The following is a 26,142-nucleotide window of genomic DNA, read 5'->3' on the forward strand; positions in this document are numbered from 1 at the left end:
ATTTCAAGGTTTGGCTGCCAGGTAAATAAAAGACCCACCTTGCATCTGCTCTCATGAATTTTCAGAATCTGTGCATGCTGCTCATGAGAAGATCATAAGGATCTTAATGGCACAAAGGGCTGAACAAGACAGTGTGGTAAGTTCTAAAAGATACATCTGCCGTGTGGATACCTCACCTTGTGAATATCCCCCTTGCGTCAGCAGCATTCGGAAATTCTTTTCGTAGCCTCGCGCCGACGTGGATAGGACGTCACAGAGACACGGCTCCGCTCGCGACTCCGCTGACGTCACCGACGCCTATAATAGGCCCACGCCGGCGTGATGACATCAGTTCCCTTTTTTCCGCGTCGTCGACGCTAACGGTTATCGGGAATCTCTGTATCCTACTGGTACATTGTTGCCATTTTGTTGCATATTTCTGCTTCTCTGTATCCTGTCTCTTCGACGATGTCATCCAAGAAGACCGGCTTCAAGCCCTGCAGGGAGTGCGGTAAAATGATGTCCATTACCGACCCCCATGAAGACTGCATCTGGTGTTTAAGTTCCGACCATGATGTGGAGGATTGTTCTTCATGTCGGAAGATGGATCCGAAGGCCCTGAGGGAGAGAGAAGCCAAACTTCTGGTTGCTAAGGTGAAAGCTGGAAAGGAGAAGTCGTCGAGGTCTCGTTCTCGAAGGGCGAGGTCGAAGTCCAGGGCGAGGTCGAGATCTGCTTCTCGAGAGAGGTCGTCTTCGAAGTCGGCGTCGGATCATGTTTCGAAGTCGAAGAAGAAGCACAAGAAGAGGAGACATGAGTCCCGACGTCGGTCTGGTAAGGAGTCGGGCTCGAGGTCGAGGTCACCGAAGAAGGTACGTTCGAAGGTAGTTACTCCCGAAGTCTCTGAGCATGAAGGTGAGGCCTCACCTTCCGGGTCGCATGGGCGGTCTCCCACTCCGGCTCCGAATACTTCTCCGGTTCCGAATCCGTCTCCGGCGCCGTCCCCGGCCCGTGAAGAGGAAGAGACTCGGGAGGTTGTGGATTCTGCGCCTGTTGATGAGCCGAATCCGATCCCTCCACAGGACCGGCCTGATGGTTTTCAGCCGCCCTTTCCTGCTCCAGGCCAGGACCCTTCAGCTTTTCTTAACGCTATGTATGGCGTCTTCTCAAGGGCGTGGTACCCCTCTGGTGCACCTTCGGGTCCCATGGGTCCTTTGGCATTCAGCCTGGGAGTTCCTCACTCCTATCCTCCGGCTCCGTTTATGCCTTACATGCCGGCTCTGACGCCGCATTGGCAGTTCCCGGCTCCGCCGAAGTCGTTGACGCCGATTCCAGCGTCGCCTGCTCCTGATCGTCCTCGAGGGCATTCTTCTGTGCCGTCGGATTCGATGCCGGCGCCGGCCCCGAATCCGTCGGAGCCGCAGGTGGATCCGGCTGCGAGGCGTGTAAAGGAGAGATCCAGAAGGGAAGCTCAACGCCTTTTGGAAGAGCAAAGGTACATGGATTCACAGTCTGATGTTGAAGAAGGTGAATTAGAAGAGAGCTGTTTTGAGGAATTGGCGGATTCAGGGACTCTTGATTTCTCTCCAGAGTGGGAGTTGCCCTCAGGCTCAGGTGCTCCTTCTAAGGATATCCAGCCTTACCATCTGGTTATGAGGAAGGCTGCTGAGCTTCTTCAATTGACTCTGCCTACAGTGGAGTTCAAGTCTAATATCCTCACTGAGGTCTTGCATTCACCGAATTCTGTGGTTGAGCCTTTACTTCCATTCAATGATGCTTTGACAGATCCTATAATGGAGGTGTGGAAGAAACCTTTGTCGGCTCCTGCGGTTTCTAAGAGTGTTGCGAGGAGGTACAGGGCTGCTCCTGAGGACCCGGCTTTTCTGTCTTCTCATCCTTCGCCAGAGAGCCTGGTCATTCAGGCTGCCTGTTCAAAGAAGAGTCTTAGTGCCTTTCCTCAGGTTCCTTGTGAGAAGGAAGCAAAGAAACAGGACCAGGTTGCGAAAAATACCTTTTCATCGGCTAGTATGGCGTTGAAGTCAACTAATGCCACATGTCTTATGGGAAGGTATGTGCATGCCCTGATGGACTCTTTGCGTATCCTGGCTCCAAAAATTCCTGACGCCAACCGGAAGGATTTTGAGGAGGTTATTTCTGACACTCTGGCGGCAGCCCGCCAGGTTATTCAAAGTGGTCTGGACACTGCCGACTCTGTGGCTCGTATTATGGGCTCTGCTGTCGCCACTAGAAGGTCAGCCTGGTTGAAGTCATCGGACTTTTCGGCTGATGTTCAGGCGACTTTGCTTGATCTTCCTTTTGATGGATCAGGTCTCTTTGGGAAGAAGGCGGATGCGGCTCTTGAGAGATTCAAGGATTGCAGAGCAACAGCTAAGTCTTTGGGTCTCCAGATCAGAGGCACTTCTTCCAACAGAAGGTTCAGGGGCTTTGGTCGCTCCTTTCGGAATTTCCGGCAAGGCCAACAGCAGCAGCAGCAGCAGCAGCAGCAAAATTCAGTGTACAGGTCGTACAGGGGAAAGCAAAGAGCGCGTCCTCGTGGACGTCAGCCCTCCTCTTCCTCCACCTCTTCCAACCCCCCTGCCGCAGAAAAGCAGCCCTAGATCCGCTATTCAGGATCATGTGGGTCCGGTTGGGGGTCGGCTTACCCATTTTCTACAGGATTGGGAATCGGTTACGACAGATCTTTGGGTTCTCAATCTTGTAGAAAATGGGTATGGCCTTCCCTTTCGGGAATTCCCCCCTGTTTACCCTCCTTGTCAAGGTTTTTGCACCGAGGAACATCTGTCTCTTCTGCAGGAGGAGGTTCTAACTCTGTTATGAAAGGGTGCGATAGAGGTGGTCCCAGAGCAGGAAAGGGGTCAGGGATGCTACTCCCGGTATTTCCTGATCCCCAAAAAGGATGGCAGGCTTCGTCCAATCCTGGATCTCAGGATCTTGAATCTCTATCTGAAGCAGGAGAAATTCAAGATGCTCACCCTTGTTCAGGTTCTTCAAGCGTTGATGGAAGGAGACTGGATGGTGTTGCTCGACTTGCAGGACGCGTATTTCCACATACCCATCCTGAAGTCGCACAGGAAGTATCTCCGTTTCACGGTTGGGTCGCAGCACTACCAGTTTGCGGTCCTCGAGTCTTCACCAAGGTGATGGCGGTGGTGGCAGCTCATCTCAGGAGGTCGGGGATACCTGTGTTCCCTTATTTGGACGACTGGCTGATCAAAGAGGAGTCGTCAGAGAAGGTGCTCCATCATCTGCAAGAGACAACTCAGTTGTTGTTCAGGTTGGGTTTTTCGATAAATGTACCCAAGTCTCACCTGGTGCCCTCCCAGCGCAACCTGTTCATAGGTGCCATACTGGACACTACTGTTTGTCGTGCATTCCCTCCTCAAAGGATTTGCGACATTCAGGAAATGATTCCTTTATTTTACAATGGAGCGGTCGTTCCAGTCCTGAAGGTCCTTCACATGCTCGGTCTGATGGCTTTTTGCATTCTGTTGGTCAACCATGCACGCTGGCACATGAGGGCACTCCAGTGGTGTCTCCGCAGGCAGTGGTATCAGCACAACGGAGATCTTGGGGAGTCGGTGAAGATCTCCAGAAAAACTGCGGCGGATCTGTCTTGGTGGAGCGTGGAAGGCAACCTGTCGCAAGGAAAGCCTTTCCATTTACCTCCATCGGTGGCCACGGTGATAGCAGATGCATCCACTCTAGGGTGGGGTGCTCATCTGGGGGATCTGGAGGTCAAGGGTCTTTAGTCTCCAGAGGAAAGGTTGCTTCACATCAACCTTCTAGAGTTGCGGGCGATACGTTTGGCGCTCAAGGCCTTCCTCCCTTCCCTTTGCAGTCGGTCGATCCAAGTCCTGACGGACAACACGACCGCGATGTGGTTCATCAACAAGCAAGGAGGAGTGGGGTCGCAGTGTCTCTGCAGAGAGGCTCTACGTCTCTGGTCCTGGGTTCAGGACCATCAGATTTGTCTGATGGCAAATCATCTGGCCGGAGTTCTGAACGTGCGTGCAGACAGTCTCAGCCAGCAGTTCTCAGCCGACCACGAGTGGAGGCTTCACCCGGAGGTGGTTTGTCACGTCTTTCGGACGTGGGGGACTCCTCGGGTGGACCTGTTTGCCACTCGCGAGAATGCTCACTGCCCGTCATTCTGCAGTCTCCAGTATCCGATGCAAGGAGCCTTGGGGGACGCGTTTCAGTTGAGTTGGGGAAATCAACTCCTTTACGCCTTTCCTCCCATACCCTTGATTCCTCGGGTTCTGAGGAAGATTCGCCAAGACCGGGCCCAAGTTATATTGGTCGCCCCAGATTGGCCAAGAAGGGTGTGGTATACAGATCTACTCCACCTCTCCTCTCACCCGCCGCTCCGTCTCCCTCTCAGGGCAGACCTCCTCTCTCAGATGGAGGGGCAGGTTCTACACCCCCACCTCCAGTCATTGCACCTTCATGCCTGGAGATTGAACGGGGCAACCTGATTTCCTATTCTCTCACGCCTGACGTGGTGGATGTCATTTTGTCTGCCAGACGTGACTCCACTAAGACTGTCTATTCATATAGATGGTCTAGGTTTATTTGGTGTGGTGAGAATGATATTGACCCGTTGAGAGCCCATTTATCAGATGTGCTCCGGTTTGCTCTTTCTTTGGCGCAACAGGGGCTTGCAGTTGCCACGGTTAAGGGCTATCTTTCGGCGCTGTCGGCTTTTATTTGTTTGCCTGTTCAGCCCTCTCTTTTTAAGTCTCCTGTAGTTTTGAGGTTTTTGAAGGGTCTTGTAAACAAGTTCCCTCCTACTCCTTTTATTGTACCTCAGTGGGACTTGAATCTTGTCTTGACTTTTCTGATGGGCTCTCCCTTTGAGCCTCTTCATAAATGTCCTATGAGGCTTTTAACCTTTAAGGCAGTTTTCCTAGTTGCAATTACCTCGGCAAGGAGGGTGAGTGAGCTTCAAGCTCTTAGTTCCAAGCCCCCGTTCCTGACCATACATGCTGATCGGATGGTTCTAAGGACCAGGGCTGCTTTTCTTCCTAAGGTGGTGACTCCTTTCCACCTTGGTCAATCCATTACCCTCCCTACCTTTTATCCTCCCCCACACCCTTCCAAGGAGGAGGAGAGGTTACACCGTCTGGACCCTAAGAGGGCGGTGTCTTTTTATTTGGACAGAACTAAAGACTGTCGCTTGGATGATCAACTCTTCATTGGCTTTGCTGGCTGCAAGAAGGGAAGAGCGGTCCATAAGAGGAATTTGTCGAGATGGATCGTCCTCTGCATTAAGATCTGCTACTCTTTGGCCGGTAAGGAACCACCAGAGGGCATAAGAGCTCATTCGACTAGGGCTAAGTCTTCGTCCTCTGCATTGGCTAGAGGTGTGCCTGTAGAGGATATTTGTAGGGCCGCAACTTGGTCTTCCCTCCACACTTTCGCGAAGCTCTACTGCTTGGATACCGAAGTGAGGAGGGACGGTCATTTTGCGCGCTCTGTTCTTCAGGATTTCCTGGTCTAGAAGAGTGGACACCCTCCTCCGGGAGTGGGGACTGCTGTGGGACTCTATTCACAAGGTGAGGAATCCACACGGCAGATGTATCTATCAGAAGAACAAGTTACTTACCTTCGGTAACGCTTTTTCTGGTAGATACTATATCTGCCTGTGGATTCCTCACTGACCCACCCGCCTCCCCGTTGTCCACTCTTCTATGCCAGAGTTATTGTACTGTAATGTATATTTATTTTGATGTCAAGGAAATGTTTAAATTGCTTTCCTGCATTTGCTTTGCTCTGTGTGTTTTGCCTTGACTATTGTGTACTGTGTATACTTTGTATATATCTACTGTCATTGGTCCGTCCGTGTGCCTCGATGGCACGGAAAAAAGGCGGAACTGATGTCATCACGCCGGCGTGGGCCTATTATAGGCGTCGGTGACGTCAGCGGAGTCGCGAGCGGAGCCGTGTCTCTGTGACGTCCTATACACGTCGGCGCGAGGCTACGAAAAGAATTTCCGAATGTTGCTGACGCAAGGGGGATATTCACAAGGTGAGGAATCCACAGGCAGATATAGTATCTACCAGAAAAAGCGTTACCGAAGGTAAGTAACTTGTTCATCAGGCGTGTGTTGTTGGAGGCACAATATGTGATACCCAGCGCTTAAAATTGAACCCTTTTTTGATTGCGAACCAATTAGGTTTGGCAGGGAACTTGGAGACGGAGTGATGCCTAGGCACCCTCATCAACAGTCTTGCTGTAGTCCAGACAATAAGTCACTTAAGCTTGAACCACAGTTCTTTGGGAAGTAATAGGTAGAATTCTCAATACCGGTTTGATGGTTCTCAAGATTTTAACCAGCCTGCCACTAGTTTCCTGACTTGGACTTCAAAAGACTATATCAGATGGAGACATCTGGCCCCAGATTCCTTAGCTTTTGAATCCTCTTCAGGTGCCAGTCTGTATCAGGAAACTTTTCCAGCATTCCCTCTGTGCGCTGAGGTCCAAATCTATCAAGCCAGCATTTTGGTGTGCTCTAACTAGTGTTGTTACCTGGGATCATGACCTCTGTTTTTCCACTATTCAGTTTAACCCAGCAATTGGCCACTGCAAAAAGGCATAGTTTAAGGAGTAGTTAACTAGTCCATCGACTTAGTATACTGTCTGCAAAGAAATTAACAATATGCTTTTAATTTTTGTATTGTTTCATAATACGTTATTTACAATTCATCAGCATCTTAATCCTTTTGTTTCTCCTCCTTCCAAATATGCTTAAGTTATATAATTTGTATAAAACTGCTAATTCTTGTTTTGTGTCCGCATGAAATCGGAATGACTGGTCTTATTTCTTTTGAAGGGATTTAAGTACCTGTACCTCACTCCCCAGGATTATACCCGAATCAGTTCCATGAATTCTGTTCATTGTGAGCACGTAGAGGAAGGAGGCGAGTCCAGGTACATTTTATGGCAGGGTTTTGGGGAGGTTGTGAATACTTATTCAGATTGACCATTATTTTCTTCAAAGCAAATTTAAACTGTTTGAAATCATTGCATGATGTCATGATCACTATGAAATTAGGTAGGTGATGAGGCCATGTTGGGAAGACCAGTTGGACATACTGGGATTGAACCCAATGCCTTCTATTTATTGCCTGTTGTACTATTATGCGAAGACATGGAAAGGCTTGTTGCCTCACATAGGTACCCGAGACTACCACTCCATCACCAAATTATTATTATATTTTTTTATTATCCTCATATGCCAAAAGATTTTCTCGAAAGTCCTTCCCTTGTTACCAACCATTGATACCGAATGTAACTTGGAATATCCGAAGATCTTATTGGAAGCACTTTTTGTAGATACCCATCCAAGATACTTCAGTTCAGTTCCTCTAACTGTCCACCACAGAACCGATCTTAGGGTATTTTTAATCTACAAAAAGGCATAATCATTGGACCTTATCCTTAACCACATCCGTGCGGTGCAGATTTACCGCCGGTGCTGAGCCCTAATGAACACGGGCATGGTCATGACAGAACGGTTCCGTCATGAGCACAGCTTGACCAATGCTCATGACGGAACCGTTCCATCATGAGCATCGAAGGGGTTAAAACTTAAAGCTTATCCAGCCAAGAGATACATGGAGACCAAACCTGTTTTTTTCTCTTCCAATTTGTACTATCTAGTTTCAATGTATATTTAATTGAGTTAATCCAATCCAGATAAATTGGTGCAGTATCTTTTATCCATAATTTGCAAATTTCCCTTCGCGCTAATATAATTTAATAAAACAGCAATTTATTTGTCTCTCTTGAAAGGGATTCAAAATTCAAAGTAATACCAAAAAATACAAGTAGAGCACTGACCTGTATATTTAATTCCAATATACTTTCCATACCTTCAGATACTGCACACCAATACTTATGCGAAGCAGGACATGTTAAAAACATATGGAGATCGTCTGCTTTTTTCATCTTACATTTAGGACAACTGGGTACAACCTCCTTTGCGAATTTAGCAAGTTTAGCGGGAGACCAATATACTCTGTGAAGACAGAAAAAATGATTGCGCTTTAAATTGGCGGGAGAAACTGTGGGGTGTAGTATGTCAAAAGATACTTTCCATAACTTCTCCAGCTCGACGTCCTGAATATGTTCTCCCCATAAGTGCGATGGTAGAGTGAAATCTCCGTCTTCTGCTTCCAAAATGGCCCATTACAAAGTTGCTGTCTTTATCTTCCCCCTGGTTCCTTGAAGTATATCCTCAACCGAGCTTGGCGTTCCTACTTGCATCCCTATCGCCTGGGTCCAGCTTTTTATTTGAAGATATTTGAACTTAGATAAACTGTAATTGGTGATGTGAGATATCTCTTCCCAAGATAACAGTTCACCTTCCATCGTTAGCTGAGACCAGTAATTGATGTCCTCTTCCCTTAAAGGCTTCACAAGACTATCCTTGGCCCATTCCGGGGATCCAGGGGACTCCCAAATAGGAGCCATGGCCGTATAGTATGTGAGTTTCAAGGCCTTCCTTAATCTTGCCCAAGTAAACACCATATCCCTCAAAGTTTTCAGTCAAACCTTTTTAAAAAAGCGGGGATCCCCATATTTATACAGAAAACCCTGGAAACTTCCATAAATCCCTATCAACATTTCATTGAACATTGTTCCAGTTTCTGATCTATCTGGAAACTTGAAAAGTAAAATTCCTGCTTTCAGTAATAAGGTCCATGCATAAATTTTCACATCCGGGGCGCACAAACCACCTTTACTCTTTTTCCTGGTCAATTTCTTCCTCGAGACCCTGATACCCTTTGAGGCCCATACAAAGGAGTTACATTTAGCTTGAATCAGCTTGAGCTTGTCTTCTTTAAAAGCTAACGGAATATTCTGAAATAAAAAAATCAGCTTCGGGAGCAGCATCATCTTTATAATATTCACCCTACCGATAAGTGTGAGGGGAAGAAGGGACCATCCTTAAGCAACGCAGTTATTTCCTTTGCTGCCTTATCTAAATTTCTATCAGATATTTTTTCAATGTCCTGGGTGATTTGTACACCTAAATATCTTATCTCCTGTTTCCCTATAGGAAGCTGAACTTCAACATTCCACTGCATACATTCCGTTTTAGACTGGTTTATCTGGTATCCGGACAGTTGACCAAACTGGGTCGCAGCAGTATATATTGCCGGGATTGATTGAATTGGGTCTGACGTGTAAATAAGCATTTTATCAGCATATAACAAGACTTTTTTTCCCAATTCCTGTATTTAAAGGGTATAATTTTCATATCTTGACGAATCCTCTCCACTAGGGACTCCATGTATAGATTAAAAAGTAGGGGCGAAAGAGGACATCCCTGTCTAGTTCCCCTTTTAATGTATATGGGTGCTGATAATTTCCCATTGACCAATACTCTTGCTGTCGGAGACTGATAGATTAAAGAAATGGCTCTACAGAAGTTCCTCCCCAGGTTGCATTTCTCTACCACCCTACCAAAGAAGACCCAATTTACCCGATCAAATGACTTAGCGGCGTCGAGTGTAATAATGGCTATGGGCAACTTATATACAGATGCTAGATCTATAGCTCCCACCAATGCTTGAATCAGGTTCTGTAAATATCGCCCTCTGACAAATCCCTTCTGGTCCTCCTGCACCAATTTGCTAGCAACCCCGTTCAATCTCTCTGCTAAAATCCCGGCAAAGAATTTATAATCCTGGTTCAGCAGAGAGACTGGCCTGTATGAGTCACACGATGTCCGTGGTTTTGACAGTTTGAGAATTAATACCACCGTTGCTTCATTCCACGATACAGGAATCTTCCCTCCCTCTTCAAAAATTGAGGAAAATAGGCTACACAAAATTGGGGCAACCACAGGGAACAAGATTTTATATACCTCTGCTGGTAGCCCATCAGGTCCTGGCGCCTTACCCTTCTTACTCAAATTAACTGCTCCCTCCACTTCCCTCAAATCTATTTTCCTGTTTAAATTAATGGCTTCTGCATCCTCAATGCTTTGAGAACCGTATTGTTCTAACCAAACAGAAATCGAAGAATTTTGTGTAGACAGATCTTCTTTGTACACCTGTTCGAAATGCCTAAAAAAGCATTCTCTATCTCCGATGTATTATCTGAGGTGTCCCCCGATGTATTCAACTGTATCTCCTTAATTCTATTCCTTACTTGGTTCTTCTTTGTTTTCCAAGCCAGAAGCTTCCCACTCGCTTCACCATACTCAAAATGAGAGAGCGAGAGTAGGGTCTGCAATCCTATGCTAAACTGGTTTACGACTTTCCCTGGCTGTGGGCCTGCTAATCAGACCCAGCGCCTAGCTGTTCTCTCTCTAAATTGACATCCATGTACCTTAGGTGCATTTACCAATTGGTATTGGGTCACTCTTGTAAGTCCTTGTACTATGTACCATAGGTACCCAGGGTATAAGTGAACCCAAGGCCTACCAGGGGCTGCAACATGTATTATGCCACCCCTGGCTGGCCATCCAAATCTGACACAACTGGCTGATCAATCAGCTGGGGCAAGGTGGTGTAATCACCCTTTGCTTTAGATATAGTATACCTATATCTAAACCTAAAATGGACACAAATACTCCTATAAGTCACTCCTATGGCAGGCCTTAACAATCCTGGAGGCAGAGTGCTTGGAATTATGTGAGATAGTGCTCTGGCATGAGCTGAGCCTTTCTACAGCTTTCGGAACCAAGTCCTTTAGCTGCTTCCTTGATAACTCTATACCATATACTCTTAAGTGCATTATAACCTCGCTGTTATTGCTAACTTTGGCATAGCATTATCAAAACATGTCGAGTAAGGTGTCATAGGAATTGGAATACTACGCCCTCGCCAATTCTGGCGACGGGGGTAGCATTCCACCCTTCTAGAGGGACACAACATGTACCTAACTGTGAGTCCCAGTTAAAGTTAACTCGAGCCTCAGCATCACAAAATGGATGCTGCCACCGCAGACACAAGTCTGACCTCCTGCTGCTGGGAGTCCTTCCAGCGAGGGAGGCTTGGACAAAGGGTTTCCTGCCTTGGGAGGTGCTAGCACCACCCCAGACAGGATTTTGTGTATTAGGTAGGACCGGGCTGAAAGGAATGAGACATGCCTGGGGCACACAAGGTGCCCTGTGCATACACCGGTTCAAACCAGTTGCTGGGGCACTCCAGCCCCAGCTCTGGCGCGACACCGGACAAAGGATAGGGGGTGTAACCATCCCCCTTCCTGGTCCCACCCATAGGAGGGACCTAGTGATAGTACAGCCCTCTTTAGCAGGATAAAGGTAGGAGCTGGTCCCATTCCAAATCAGATTAATCCTGAACTGAAACTCTACAACAAGAAACTGTCGACTTCGACTTTCTACACAGAAGACTGAAGAAATCTCCCTGGTGGGCAAGGAGTGTCCACCCTGCACAAGCAGGCACCATCAGCGTCCAGCGGCTTCACTTTGTCGTCTTCCCTCGAGGATCCAGACTTCAGAGCCCGACGAGACCCGGATTCCCAGACCTCTCCAACCTCTACTTACATCTGCAGCACAGCTGAGATCCGTGGGTGTGACGAGACAGGTGGGACCGGCCATCTTGGAGAAACTGCACTTCGCTTCCAGCACGACTTCTGAGGTAACCTCGACGAAGTGCTTTGGGGACTGAGAAGCCCCAGCCCTGAGCAGCTCCTGCACCGAATACCAGCCCTCCAGCATCCACGAGATCTGCGTGGGGCCCTTCTGCTTAGTTGCTGCTCGACGCATTGTCTGGTCACTTGCCGGCTGGCTAGTGGCCTCCTAGACGACGATCTACGACATCAACCCTGCTGGTCTGGTTGCTCCAGACTGGCCCTTGCTTCCTTCCAAGAGAGAGGCATCCCGGACCCTCCTGGTCCGCACCAGACGTCTTTTCCACTCACCGCGTGGGTTGCCTTTGCCAAGGCCTGTTGACTCCAAATCCGGATCCGACACCGCTGAAAGCGAGAGCCTGCGTGGGACAGCTCGTGCCTCCATCCTGGTCGTCGAAGACACCACCTGGTCCACGTGGCTGCAGAGTCAAGCTTCCACTCTGCACCTGATCGCGACGACAGCCTCTGGTTCCTTCCTGGTTCCACTCCAGTCACTGGCTAGTGACTGTGAACATTGTCCCCTCTGCTTTCAGGTCCTCTTCTTCCTCGATCCACCCTTGGGTCGCACCGGACATCTTCCCCCTGGTCGCCTGCAGCATCTTTTCTTTCAGGCTCCATAGACATCAACACAGAAATCCGACACGACTTTCGCACGTATGCACCCGCAGCCCGTGGGTGAGGTAACAAGAGCATTTCAGTGCTCAAGGGTAGATTGACTCTCCTAGTGTCCAGTTTCACAGTCGTTTTAGTCCTATCTAGTCACAATTGTCCGTACTCACGTTTTTCTTGAACTGTACTGTCCATAGACGTTGTTACGCACCTCGCGTGTGAGTTCACACTCTGAACACGCGTTCCGTGGGCCTCCTATTACTTACCTAAAGTTGGGATAGTGTAGTCCCAGCGATCCTACAGCCTCTGGACAGCTCCATTTCCTTAATCGACTTCCTTATACCATTTACTTAGTATATGGTTTGTTGCGCCCCTAGGGCAACATTGTAACTCGTGCAACTTAACGTATTTTTCTTAAGAGTCTTGTCATGTGCTTAGCCCTCTGATCTCATAAAGAGTTCAGAGGTGTTTGTTAGTTAATAAATATCTTGTTTATTTTCATAACTACCTGTGTGGTGTCCTTTCATTTGGTATTCAAGGGGTTATATGTGGTAAAACAGCTGGCTTCACATGCCAAAAGAGTTTAGCCTAAGACTGCTTTGTCCATGCTACCATTAGGATAGCTGGTCTATAAGGTTGACTTACAACCAATCACCATAAGGGGTGTTTGGACTGATACAAGGTGATCACTAGAACTAGTGGGCATCATATATCAGGCCAACTTCTCACATTGGTGTGCAGCGGTGGGATTTGAGCTTGCTGTTGTTTTTACCAAATATAATCTTGAGATATCATTTGAAAGATCACATAAGGTACCATTGGTACATATAACAAAGCTTAGAAATACTCTGAGTTCTACTGAACCAGCTGTTGTAGTAGAAAGGGAGTAGCACACCCTGACTACAAATCTTAGCAAGGGATCAGTAGGAAAACCCATAGTGTAGGTAAGTGCACCACTTACACCTCACTAGAAAGCATGTCTACCACAGGAGAGAACACAGTGGCTCCCCTTGTGGTTATTGACCCTCCACAGGTCATTGCAAGATATGCAGCCCTCAGCTTCCAGGAGATGAGACAATTGTGTACCTCCAGGCAACTGAAACAGGGTTCTAACCCTACCCTTTCTTTTCTGTTAGGTCTCTTAGAGACATATGATGCCAGAAGAGCTTCTAATACGGGCCCCTCTAATCCAGCAGATGACCACCCTGAAACTGAAGAAGTGGAGGATGAGAATGGAGACTCATCTGATGGAGAGGTAGACAATGGTCAGGCTAGAGTCAGCAGACTTACCAGGGCTAACTTAAGCCTACATGAGAATGGAACTGGGGGAGCCCCAGGCCCATCCTCAAGCAGGCCTAACCGTGGGAATAGACGAGTTAGGTCTCAGTCCAGAGGCTCTAACAGATCTATTCACACCCATGTCTCTCAGGCATCTTCCCAGAGAGGGATGACATCCCCTCAGAGAAGAGAGCATGAAGCTAAGATGAGGGAAGTGCATCTGAGGATTGAGAGGGAAGAACTTGCCCTTGCCAAGGAGAAACTTGCCTTTGCCAGAAAGCAGAAATTGAGTGGGTTAGAATCCACTGGTGGCAGCATTATCCCTAGAGATAAAGACAGGAGTTTTTATAACAGAAACCTGAGTAAGATAGTGCCCCCCTTTAAGGTAGGGGATGACATCCACAAATGGATGACTGCTCTGGAGAGAGCCTGCAAAGTACAGCAGGTACCCCAGAGTCAGTGGGCAGCTATATTGTGGCTCGCCTTTGAAGGTAAAGGAAGAGACAAGCTCCTCACTGTTAGAGATGAGGATGCTAATGATTACCAAGTCCTGAAAAGTGCCTTGATTGATGGGTTTGGCTTAACAACTGAACAGTACAGGTTAATGTTCAGAGACACCCAGAAATCTCAAGCTCAGGATTGGACTGACTTTGTTGATTGTGCCACTAAGGCTTTGGAAGGCTGGTTACTGGGAAGTAAAGGTTCGAGGCATGTGGGCTGCTGAATTCATATCTGTGCATAGATCGCTGCCTAGTGTTGGGTCCGGATGATTGCACATTGTTGTCCTGGAAGAGTCTTCGAAGTATCACGAGATAGGTGGCTCCTCCCCTGGACTCAAGTGCGCATGGGCATCGACTCCATCCTCGGATTGTTTTTTTCCGCCATTGGTTTCGGATGTCTTTGGGTTCCCTCTAGTCGGAATCGATAGAAAACTTTCTTGAGACCAACAGGTCTTTAGTATATTACGTCGGTATAGTCTTGCGTTCGGTCTTAGTTTCTTCCAGCTCGGTCCGAGCCGGATTCTCGACACCCGCGTGCTCTCGGCGCGGAAGGCCCAGTCAACGCTCCAGACCTATCGACCCTCCGTCATGGACCGGAGTCCATTCAAGAGATGTCCGGTCTGCAACTCTAAGTATCCCCACATCGACGTCCACCCGGTGTGCAACAAGTGTCTGACGCCGGACCACGATGAAGCCAAGTGTAGGGCTTGCTCTCGCTTCAGGTCCAAGAAGACACTTAAGCTTCGACGAGCTGCGCGCCAGGAGGCCCAGCATGCTGCACCGGCGCCTGTGGACATCTTCGATGCGGGGGATGTCGAGGACGAAGTTATCCAGGACATTTCTGAGTCGAACCCCGTGTCGGACGTCGACTATGACTATGACGCGGATGCAGAGATGTTCGATGCTGAAGAAGTCGTCGACGAGGTAGGGGACGATGACGGGGCCCTCGGGGCCATGGAGGATAGCTCGGATGAGGAGATTCCTCAAACGGACTCTGGGGATGTGCCAGTTCATGAGGCTCAGGTCGAGGGATCGCCTTCGGGCCTTACCCAAGATCTCACTATGGGTTCTACGGCCCCGCCTTCGGGCTCGGCCACGGACATTACTGCCGAGCCACTCCCTGGAAAAACGAAATCGAAAGTGAAACCTACGGTCTCGACTCCAGACACTGCGCAGGTACCGTCCTCGAAACCGAAAGTGCGCGTCGCTTTGGTCGGCTCCAAGGCCTCGGAGCCCTCGGCGCCGAAGAAGCAGAAGGTGGCCGTCGAGCCGAAGATCTCAAGTCAGGGGCGTCGAGACGAAGTCTACCGCGCCGAAGACTAAAGTGAAGGTGGTCGAGTCGAGCGCGTCGGCGCCGAAGACAGTCGACGTCGGCAAAAGCCTCGGCGACCCGAAGAAGGCTATCGGCGATCCGAAAAAAAGCGGTCGGTGACCCGAAGAAACGGCTGGATGACCCGAAGGTTCTCGCGACTCCGCGTCAGCAGGACAAGGCCAAAGGCACGGCGCCCCGAGAGTCGACTCCAGGTGTGGCCTCGAGGGATTCCACTGACCCGGCGCGCCCATCCGCCGCGTTCACCAAGAAGGCGACGGACTCCCTGCAGCGCATCAGGGACGGAACCGCGTCGCCCGGTCCGAAGGATCCTCCGCCTACGAAACCAGTGGAGAAACCACTAAAGGCGTCCACGCCCATGCTTTTCCCGTTGCCACCAAAAACGGCGCCGAAGGCTTTCGCTCCTAAGGCAGTCGCCAGCGTGCCCGAGAAGGTCTCCTCAGCGCCGAAGTAGTCAGCGGTGGTCCCCGGCCCGCATCCTCGACGACCTTCAGTAGAAGAGCATCAGGAACACTTCATCGATGCCGAAACGGGCAGGCTTTCCTCCACAAGCGGAAAATCGCCCCTGAACGCCCAATGGAGTCTTACAAGATCCCTCTCAAGAAGAAGGACTCTGCTTTCACTCCTGTTCTGGTGGAACCACTTTCCCCACAGACTCATATTATTTCGCCCACTTACTCTGATGTGGACGCTGGTGAGGGGGATGATGAGGATGAGTACAGTTATCCTGTCTATACAGACCCTGAGGATACCAACGAACCCTGGGCAGCTGGTTGTGACCCAGGGGATCCTCAAGCAGGACAAGACCCTCAACTGTTTTCTGCAAAAACGTCCCCTACAGAAGACTCTGCAGCTTTCAATGCCCTCATTGAACGGGCAGCAAACAATCACAATGTCCAGCTCCATGCTGACCCTGTGGATGTCGACTTCCTCTTTGATACCTTCTCGGTCTCAGAAAAAACTGTTAAGACTCTGCCTATACTGAAAGGTGTTTTAAAGCATGCTGCTGAGATCTTTAAAGAACCTACCAGGGCGAGGGTGATAAACCCTAGGATTGACAAAAAGTACAAGTCGGCGCCTACTGATCCTACCTACATCAGAGGACAGTTGCCTCTAGACTTCCTTGTTGTCTCGAATGCCCGGAAGAGGGCTAATTCTCAGACTACAGGTGATGCTCCTCCCCCAGACAAAGAATCCAAGGTCTTTGAAGCCTCGGGGAAGAGAGTAGCAGCACAGGCAGCGAACATAGGGCGCATTTCTAACACACAAGCGCTTCTAGCGCGCTATGACAGGGCACACTACGATACACTGGAGACCCTGTTGCAACACCTGCCTGATGAATACAAGGAGGGGGATGAGATGCTGATTCAGGAAGGGAAGCTGATCTCGAACGCTTCTATTAAGTGCGCTCTGGACGCGGCTGATACCGCCGCCAGGCCTATAAACACTAGTGTCATGCTGCGGCGACATGCCTGGCTGAGAATCTCTGGATTTAAGCCAGAGATCCAAACCACCATCCTTAACCAAACGGTCAACCCAGATCACCTGTTTGGCCCGGAGGTTGAAACCACCCTAGAGAAAATTAAAAAGGACACGGAGACTGCGAAATCCATGGGTGCCTTACAGTCCCAGCAGTTTCGGGGTGGGTCTTTTCGTCGCTCAAACACTAGAGGCGTTTCCAGGGGCCAGCTCTCCCAGTCCACGCAGTACTACAAGGGAAACACTCAGTCCACATACACCAACAAGAGTCGGGGTGGATATCGTGGCAACAGCACCAAGGGCAGAGGTCGTGGAAACAACAGCTCCAGATCCTCTGCCTCCAGCAAACAGTGACGCCTTGTCACTGCCCCCCGACCACACAACACCGGTCGGGGGGAGACTCCAGCAGTTCCTGCCAGTATGGAAGTCCATCACCACAGACAGGTGGGTCAGGAAACTTATTCAAAACGGTTATTGTCTGGAGTTAACATCCACTCCACCCAACATACCCCCAAGATACCGTCCTATGTCGGCCGAGCATTTGCACTTATTGCAGCAGGAAGTCACCGTTATGCTGCAAAAAGGAGCAATAGAGCTCGTGCCTATGCAAGAAAGAGGCACAGGGGTCTACTCCCTGTACTTCTTAATACCAAAGAAGGACGGGTCTCTCCGGCCCATCCTGGACCTCAGGCCCCTCAACCAGTACATCCTGTCGGAGCACTTCCATATGCTGACCCTGCAGCAAGTGCTCCCGCTGCTCAGTTAGGGGGCTTTTCTCGCAACTTTAGACCTAAAGAATGCGTATTTTCACATTCCACTGCACCCTTCACACAGGAAATACCTCAGGTTCACCATCCAAAACCAGCACTACCAGTTCAAGGTTTTGCCTTTCGGTGTCACCACGGCACCCAGGGTGTTCACGAAGTGCCTGGCGACAATGGCGGACCATCTCAGGAGACGGAACATTCACGTCTACCCTTATCTGGACGACTGGCTCATCCAGGCAAAGTCAGCCCAGCAGTGTGCCGCCCACATGTCCCACACCATTCACCTCCTGCACGATCTGGGATTCTCACTGAATTACCCAAAATCCCACCTCCAGCCCGCCCACATACGGCAGTATTTGGGTGCGACTATAAATACTCTGGCGGCCACAGCACAGCCGAATTCAGTGAGAGTCAGCAGCATTCAATCTCTGATACAAAAGTTCAGACCTCAACACTCGCTTCCAGCAAGAATGTTCATGCAGTTGATAGGCATGATGGCCTCCTGCCTTTCCATAGTCCCGCACGCGAGACTACATATGCGCCCGCTTCAGGAGTGTTTAGCACATCAGTGGACTCAGGCTCATGGGCAGTTGAAAGACCTAGTGTTGGTGAGCGGTCGGACATACAACTCTCTGCATTGGTGGAATCCACGAAACCTTTGCAAGTGCCGACCGTTCCAAGAGCCTGTGCCACGGATCATACTGACAACGTACGCCTCTCTCCAGGGATGGGGAGCTCATGTACTCCATTACACAGTGCAGGGACTATGGACGCAACAGCAACGGAAGATGCACATCAATGTTCTCGAACTGATGGCAATCTTCATGGCACTCAAAGCCTTCAAAGTACATCTGTGCAACAAGGTCGTGTTGATCCGTACAGACAACATGACAGCCATGTACTACATTCCAAATCAGGGAGGAACACACTCTCCGCAGCTGTCTCAGAGCATGTGGAAGTGGGCCATTCAGAGGAACATCTTCCTCATGGCAGAACACCTCCCGGGCAAGGACAATCAGATGGCGGACCTGCCCAGCAGGCACAGCCACCAAATGCACGAGTGGGAGATACATCCATCGGTACTCCAACCGTACTTCCAAAGGTGGGGTCATCCAGAGATAGACCTGTTCGCCACAAGGAAGAACGCAAAATTCCAAAGCTTCGCCGCCAGGTTCCCACAGTCGCAGGGCAATGCGATATGGATGAACTGGTCAGGCAAATTTGCGTACGCTTTTCCCCCAGCACCGATGATACCGCTGGTGGCACGCAAACTCAGGCAGCACTCGATGACTCTCATCCTGGTTGCTCCAACGTGGGCTCGCCAACCATGGTACACCACGTTTCTAGAACTGTCCGTGGTACCGCATCAGAGGCTACGTCTCACACCCAGCCTTCTGACGCAGAGCCATGGCGACATTCAGCATCCAAATCCGCAACAGCTCAACCTGGCGATCTGGCTCCTGAAGTCCTAGAGTTTGGCTACCTGCACTTGCCTTCTGACTGCATGGACATCATTCGGGAGGCAAGAAAGCCCACCACCAGAGCATGCTATGCGGCAAAATGGAAGCGGTTTGTCATTTATTGTGCAGACCACAACATTAACCCGCTAGATGCGTCTATTCAGAGTATCATCTGTTACCTTTTCCATCTGTACAAATGTAATCTGGCCTATGCTTCCATTCGCATACATCTATCTGCACTTATCTCCAGAACAGGCAGCACCTTTCACTCTTCAGAGTGCCTGCCATTAAGGCCTTTCTGGAGGGACTCAAACGAGTCATTCCTCCGCGGACTCCACCAGCTCCGGAGTGGAACCTCAATGTGGTCCTCACCCGGCTGATGGGTCCTCCCTTTGAACCACTGCATTCCTGCGAGATTCAATTCTTGACGTGGAAAGTGGCTTTCCTCATAGCGATTACATCGCTGCGGCGAGTTAGTGAACTGCAAGCACTAACTATCCAAGAGCCATTTATTCAAATTCATTCTAACAGGGTAGTGCTTCGCACTAATCCTAAATTCCTTCCTAAGGTTGTGTCTCAATTCCATATCAACCAGACTATTGAATTGCCTGATCTGAAAGAAACACGTTAGTGTTAGATTCCTTACCTTAGAATATCCCCAGGCGTCAGTCTGGATCCGGAAACTTTTGCGTAGCAGTACCCCTGCGCGTCGGTAGGCGTCGTCTGCAGGCGTCCCCTGCGGCTCCGCGTCCGTCGTCGGCGTCGTGCGCCGTGATGACGTCGCTGGAGTACATAGACGCCGCCTCCGCGCGCTGACGTCAGTTCTTCTTTTTTCCGCGCCAGTGGACGCAGATCTGAAGAGCAGTACTCCGGTCTTTGACCAAGTTTTTCGATTGTTTTTTCCTCTACTGTGCCTGATAGGATGCCTGGGTTTAAGAATTGCGATGACTGTGAGCGCACGATGTCGGTCACAGACCATCACCGCCTCTGCCTCCGGTGTCTGGGCCCTGACCACGACGTGGACTCCTGCGTCGACTGCCGGGCCCTTACCAACAAGGCTAGGCGGGAGCGGTCCGGCAAGCTACTGGAGCTCCGGGTGTCGGCCCCACGTCGGGACCGGGAGCGGTCCCGGTCCGGCCGGAGGTCGAGAGAGCGTTCGAGGGAGCGGTCGCGGAGCCGCGCCGGGCGCTCCGGAAGTCGACACCACTCGTCAGGCTCGTCAGGTAAGAAGCACAAGAAGTCGGGGCGTCGTCATCGTACCCCCGACTCCCCCCGATGCTCGCGCGATGCGGCCGGGGGCTCGGGTGACCCCAACCCCGCGTCTCCGCGAGAGTCGCCGGCGCGGCCTGCCTCATACCCTCCGGTCCCTGGGCATGGCGCGACGCCTGAGGAGATCGAGGCGTTCCTCATGGCCATGAGGGCGCTCGCTTCTCCGACGTGGCCTACGGCGCCTTCGGGCCCAGTGCTACCGTCTGGGGGCCCTAGCGGTTCGGGTGTCCCTGCCTCGGCGCCGTCGGGTGCTCCGGCCCCGGCGCCGCCGACGGCTCCGACCCCGGCGCCGCAGGGGCCTTCGGGATCGGCGCCGGCTGGTCTTCCGGCCTCCCCGGCGCCGTTGCCATCGGGGTTACCCCCGACGCCGCCCCCGCGCGGCGCCGGTTCTCCGCTGCCGGTTCCGGCCGGCGGTGGGGTTCCGACGCCGGCTCCGGGCGGCGCCGTCCCCTTACCTTCTCCGACGCCGGACGCGGCGCCGGACGGGCGTCGCACGACGCCGGTCCCGGCGCCGATGGGGCCCATGAACCCAGAGGAGCCGGTCTTCATCATTGACTCCGAATACGGAGAGGATGAGGAGTACGGTGAAGGTTGGGAGGGGTCCGAGGACCCTCTGGCTCGCGAGTGCCAGTATGACCCGGACTGGACAGGTGACTTGGGGGATGCCAGTGGTTTGGACGACTCTCCTAACCCTGGTTTGATCTCTCCTCCAACCGTGGCATCGGTGGAGGGAGCTGCCTATTCTGTGGTGCTGATGAGGGCTGCCAAGGCCTTACACCTTGAGCTCCCCGTCGCGGCCGTGAGGCCTAACATCCTCACCGAGGTCTTCAAACCGCAGTCATGCCCACTGGAGCCACTGCTGCCGTTTAATGAAGCCTTGTCTGACGTTCTGTTGGGCACGTGGTCCAGGCCCGCTTCAGGTGCGCCTGTTGATCGGAACGTGGCCAGGCGCCACCGTCCTTGTCCGGACGACCCCAAGTACCTGTCTACCCACCCCACTCCTGAGAGTCTGGTGATCCAGGCCTCGACCTCCCAGTCCGCATTCCCGTCGGCCCCGCCCGACCGGGAATCCAAGAGGTATGACCAGTTTGGCAAAAAGGTCTTCTCGTCCATTAGTTTGGGCCTGCGGTCTTGCAACACCGCCTGCCTCTTGGGCCGCTACACCCACTCTGTGTGGGATACGGTCGCGGAGCTGCTGCCAGAATGCCCCATGGAGGTGCGGGCAAAGCTCGGTCAGGCTGTGGCTGAGGGCCGAGATGCAGCGAAATATTCAATTCGGTGTGGTCTTGATACGACCGACTCGCTGGGCAGAGCTATGTCTATGACGGTGGTGATTCGTCGCCACGCCTGGCTGAGATCCGCCAATTTTTCGGCTGATGTCCAGAATACCCTGATGGACATGCCGTTTGATGGCTGTCACCTGTTCGGTGACAAAGCGGACCACGCGCTGGAACGCTTCAAGGACTCCAGGGTCACGGCCAAGTCCTTGGGTCTCTCGACCCAGCGTCAGCAACCGGGTTCGTTTCGTCCCTTTCGTGGCCAAGGAAGGGGCGCCCCCACACGTGCTGCCAGCCACGCGCCGCAACAATCCTTCCATCGCGGTGGCGGCCGTGGGAACCGCCGTCGTGGCGGTCGGGGACAACGGCGGGGTCAGACCACACCTTCCCCCGCAGCATCTACCCCAAAATCCTCCTAGTCCGTGCTTTCGGCCCCATGTGACGCCAGTGGGTGGCAGGGTTCGCCATCACCACGCTCACTGGCGCACGATCACTTCGGACAGGTGGGTGCTGCAAATCGTCCGAAGGGGCTACTCCCTCCCCTTCGAGACCTCTCCTCCAGCCATGCCACCGCAGAACCACCGTGTGTCGGGGGACCACTTGATACTTCTGCAGGAGGAAGTTACGGCCCTCTTGGCCAAGGGGGCCATCGAGCGCGTTCCTGGGCCAGAAGTAGGGCGTGGTTGTTATTCCCACTACTTTCTGGTGCCCAAGAAGGACAAGGGGGGCCTACGTCCTATCTTGGATCTAAGGAACGTCAACGGCTTCCTCCGGAAGGAGAAGTTCAAGATGTTGACGTTAGCTCAGGTCTTGGCTGCTCTAGACCCACAAGACTGGATGGTAGCGTTGGACTTGCAGGACGCCTATTTTCACATCCCCGTCCTGCCGGCCCACCGGCGTTACCTGCGGTTCACGGTAGGCCAGGAGCATTTTCAGTTTATCGTGCTTCCCTTCGGCCTTACCAGCGCCCCACGGGTGTTCACAAAGGTGATGGCGGTGGTCGCAGCCCATCTGCGCAGGTTGGGGGTTTCAGTCTTCCCCTACCTAGACGACTGGTTGTTGAAGGCGGGCTCGCCCCAGACAGTCGTCCACCACCTTCAGATGACGGCAGACCTCTTGCACGACCTGGGGTTCTCCATCAATGTGCCGAAATCACACCTGTGTCCCTCTCAAAAGCTCCTTTTCATCGGAGCGGTTCTGGACTCGGCGCAGTTTCGGGTTTATCCTCCGGAACGGCGGGTTCGGGATATTCAGGCTTTGATTCCCATCTTTCAGCCGCTATCCCGGGTTTCGGTCAGGTTGACGCTGCGGCTGCTGGGACTGATGGCTTCCTGCATCCTTCTGGTGCATCACGCTCGGTGGCGGATGCGGGCTCTGCAGTGGGACCTGAAGTTTCAGTGGGCCCAGCATCAGGGCAACTTGTCCGACCACGTCTTGATCTCGGAGGGCACTGCGAGACAACTGCAGTGGTGGCTTACGGACCGCGATTGGGTCAGGGGCAAGTCCCTCTCCCTTCCCCAACCGGAGCACGTTGTCGTGACGGACGCGTCCCTCCGGGGCTGGGGTGGCCACTTGGGAGAGGCAGAGATCAGAGGCATCTGGTCTCCGGCGGAGTCCCGGCTCCATATCAACCTGTTGGAGCTGCGGGCGATTCGTCTGGCACTGAAGGCATTCCTCCCCTTTGTCAACGGGAGTGTGGTGCAGGTGTTCACCGACAACACCACCGCCATGTGGTACTGCAACAAACAGGGCGGTGTGGGGTCGTGGACCCTTTGCCAGGAGGCTCTGCGCCTCTGGCAATGGCTGGAACGTCAGGGCGTGACTCTGACGGTTCAACACCTGGCAGGTTCTCTGAATGCCAGGGCGGACGAACTCAGCCGTCGGTGCTCGATGGATCACGAATGGCGTCTGAACTCGGAAGTGGCGCAAGGCATCTTTCTGCAATGGGGAGAGCCTTGGTTAGATCTATTCGCCACCGAAGAGAACGCGCAATGTCATCAGTTCTGCGCGTTGGAGTTTCCAAGACGGCACTCGCACGGCGACGCCTTTCGGCGCGAGTGGAGTTGCGGTCTGTTATACGCCTTTCCGCCTATACCACTTCTGCCCAGAGTGCTGAAGAAGATCAGGCGCGACCGGGCCCAAGTTATCCTTGTGGCTCCGGACTGGGCTCGAAGATACTGGTATCCCCAGCTACTCAGCATGTCAGTCGGTCCCCCGATCCGCCTGCCCCTTCAGGAGGACCTTCTGTCGCAGCAGCAGGGGACGGTCCTCCACCCGAACCTGTCCAGTCTCCACCTCCATGCTTGGAGATTGAGCGGCGGCAGTTGAGGCCATTTGACTTGCCTCCTGAAGTCTGTGATGTTATTCTGGCAGCCAGGCGTCCCTCCACTAAGTCGGTATACGCCTGTCGGTGGAACAGATTTGTGGCATGGTGCACAGCAAAGGCTGTGGATCCACTTTCTGCCCCTCTTTCGGAGGTTCTTCTGTTTCTTCTTTCTCTTGCCCAGCAGGGCTCTGCTCTGGGCACTATCAAGGGCTACCTTTCTGCCCTTTCAGCTTTTTTAAGGCTTCCTGATCAGCCTTCTTTGTTCAAATCCCCGATTGTAACTCGATTCTTGAAAGGCATCACTCACATGTTTCCACCTGTTCCGTTTGTGATGCCTCAGTGGGATTTGAACCTGGTTCTGACCTTTCTAATGTGTGCTCCCTTTGAGCCCCTTCATTCTTGTCCTCTCCGTCTCCTGACTTTAAAGACGGCTTTCCTGGTTGCCATCACCTCTGCCAGGAGAGTGAGTGAGCTCCAGGCTCTTTCTGTCCAACCTCCTTTCCTGTCCATTCATCCTGATAAGGTGGTTCTGAGGACTAGACCTTCTTTCCTGCCCAAGGTTGTTTCGGCCTTTCACATCGGGCAGTCCATCACCCTCCCTTCCTTCTTCCCGCCTCCGCATCCTTCAAAGGATGAAGAGCGGCTCCATCGTCTGGACCCAAAACGTGCGCTTTCATTTTACATGGATCGCACTCGCCAGTTCCGGGTGGATGACCAACTGTTTGTTGGCTACGTGGGTGCGAAGAAGGGACGGGCGGTCTGTAAACGAACCATCTCTCGATGGGTCGTCCTCTGCATCAAAGCGTGCTACTCTTTGGCTCGGAAGGAGCCTCCTGTTGGGCTGAGGGCCCATTCCACTCGGGCCACGGCGGCTACCACTGCCCTGGGCCGGGGAGTCCCCTTGCAGGACATTTGCCAGGCGGCTACGTGGGCCTCGCTGCACACCTTTGCGAGGCACTACTGCCTGGACAGTCAAGTCCGGAGGGATGGCTTCTTTGGCCGTTCTGTCCTCCAGGACTTTCTGGTGTAGTTTGTATTGGTTCGCAGACCCACCACCGGGGTTGGTATTGCTGGGGTATGTATTCTAAGGTAAGGAATCTAACACTAACGTGTTTCTTTCAGATGAACAAGTTACTTACCTTCGGTAACGATATATCTGTAAGAAACATTAGTTAGTGTTAGATTCCTTACCGAACCCACCCATCCTCCCCGTTCTGCGAACTGATACCTAGGGTTAAGCTCATCCCTTTCAGGGCCCTAGTTTTTACATGGCACCAGTGTTGGTTCTCTCATGGCTCTGCGTCTCCTGGCGCGGAAATGCTGTGTGCAAAGAACTGACGTCAGCGCGCGGAGGCGGCGTCTATGTACTCCAGCGACGTCATCACGGCGCACGACGCCGACGACGGACGCGGAGCCGCAGGGGACGCCTGCAGACGACGCCTACCGACGCGCAGGGGTACTGCTACGCAAAAGTTTCCGGATCCAGACTGACGCCTGGGGATATTCTAAGGTAAGGAATCTAACACTAACTAATGTTTCTTACAGATATATCGTTAACGAAGGTAAGTAACTTGTTCTTTTCTTCCAAAATCCTGAGTCATTGGCGGAGAGAATGCTCCACACCCTTGACGTCAAAAGGGCCCTGATGTATTACATCGATAGGACCAAGTATTTTAGGAAAACTAAGCAACTCTTTGTTGCCTTTGCACCACACCACAAAGGTAACCCCATCTCCAAGGCTGGTATTGCTAGGTGGATCGTTAAATGTATCCAGATCTGCTATCTGAAAGCCAAGCGTACTCTCACCATTCCACCAAGGGCCCACTCCACCATAAAGTTGGGGGCCTCCATGGCATTCCTTGGAAATATTCCTTTGGAAGACATATGTAGAGCAGCCACATGGTCTACCACACACACATTTACAAAGCATTATTGTGTTGATGTGCACTCGAAACAGCAGGCAGCTGTAGGGCAGGCTGTTCTAAAAACACTTTTCCAAACTGCTGCAGCTGGCACGGGCGGCCGCCATTAATGGAGGGACTGCTATGTATTCTATGCACAGATATGAATTCAGCAGCCCACATGCCTCGAACCGAATATGCTACTTACCAGTATGCATCTGTTCTTGGCATGTAGGGCTGCTGACACCTGTAGCAGCTGCAGAATCTACACATACTTCTAGCATGGTCATCATTCACTGAGTTCCACTCCATCTTGGCCACAATGGCTTAAACCAATCTG

General features: G+C 51.8%; 1 protein-coding gene across 2 annotated transcripts in view; it reads left to right on the forward strand.

Annotated features, from left to right (window-relative positions):
• The window catches only part of ACACB (acetyl-CoA carboxylase beta), a 1,895,698-nt gene that overhangs the window by 1,038,510 nt on the left and 831,046 nt on the right, over nucleotides 1-26,142 (forward strand). For both annotated transcript variants that reach the window (XM_086943101.1, XM_086943102.1), the window contains one exon: nucleotides 6,832-6,929. In XM_086943101.1, coding sequence (XP_086799227.1) covers nucleotides 6,832-6,929 — 98 coding nt within the window. The remainder of the gene's footprint in view (nucleotides 1-6,831; nucleotides 6,930-26,142) is intronic.

Source organism: Lissotriton vulgaris, chromosome 11 (genome assembly GCF_964263255.1).
Source record: "Lissotriton vulgaris chromosome 11, aLisVul1.2, whole genome shotgun sequence".
Taxonomy (NCBI): Eukaryota; Metazoa; Chordata; class Amphibia; order Caudata; family Salamandridae; genus Lissotriton; species Lissotriton vulgaris.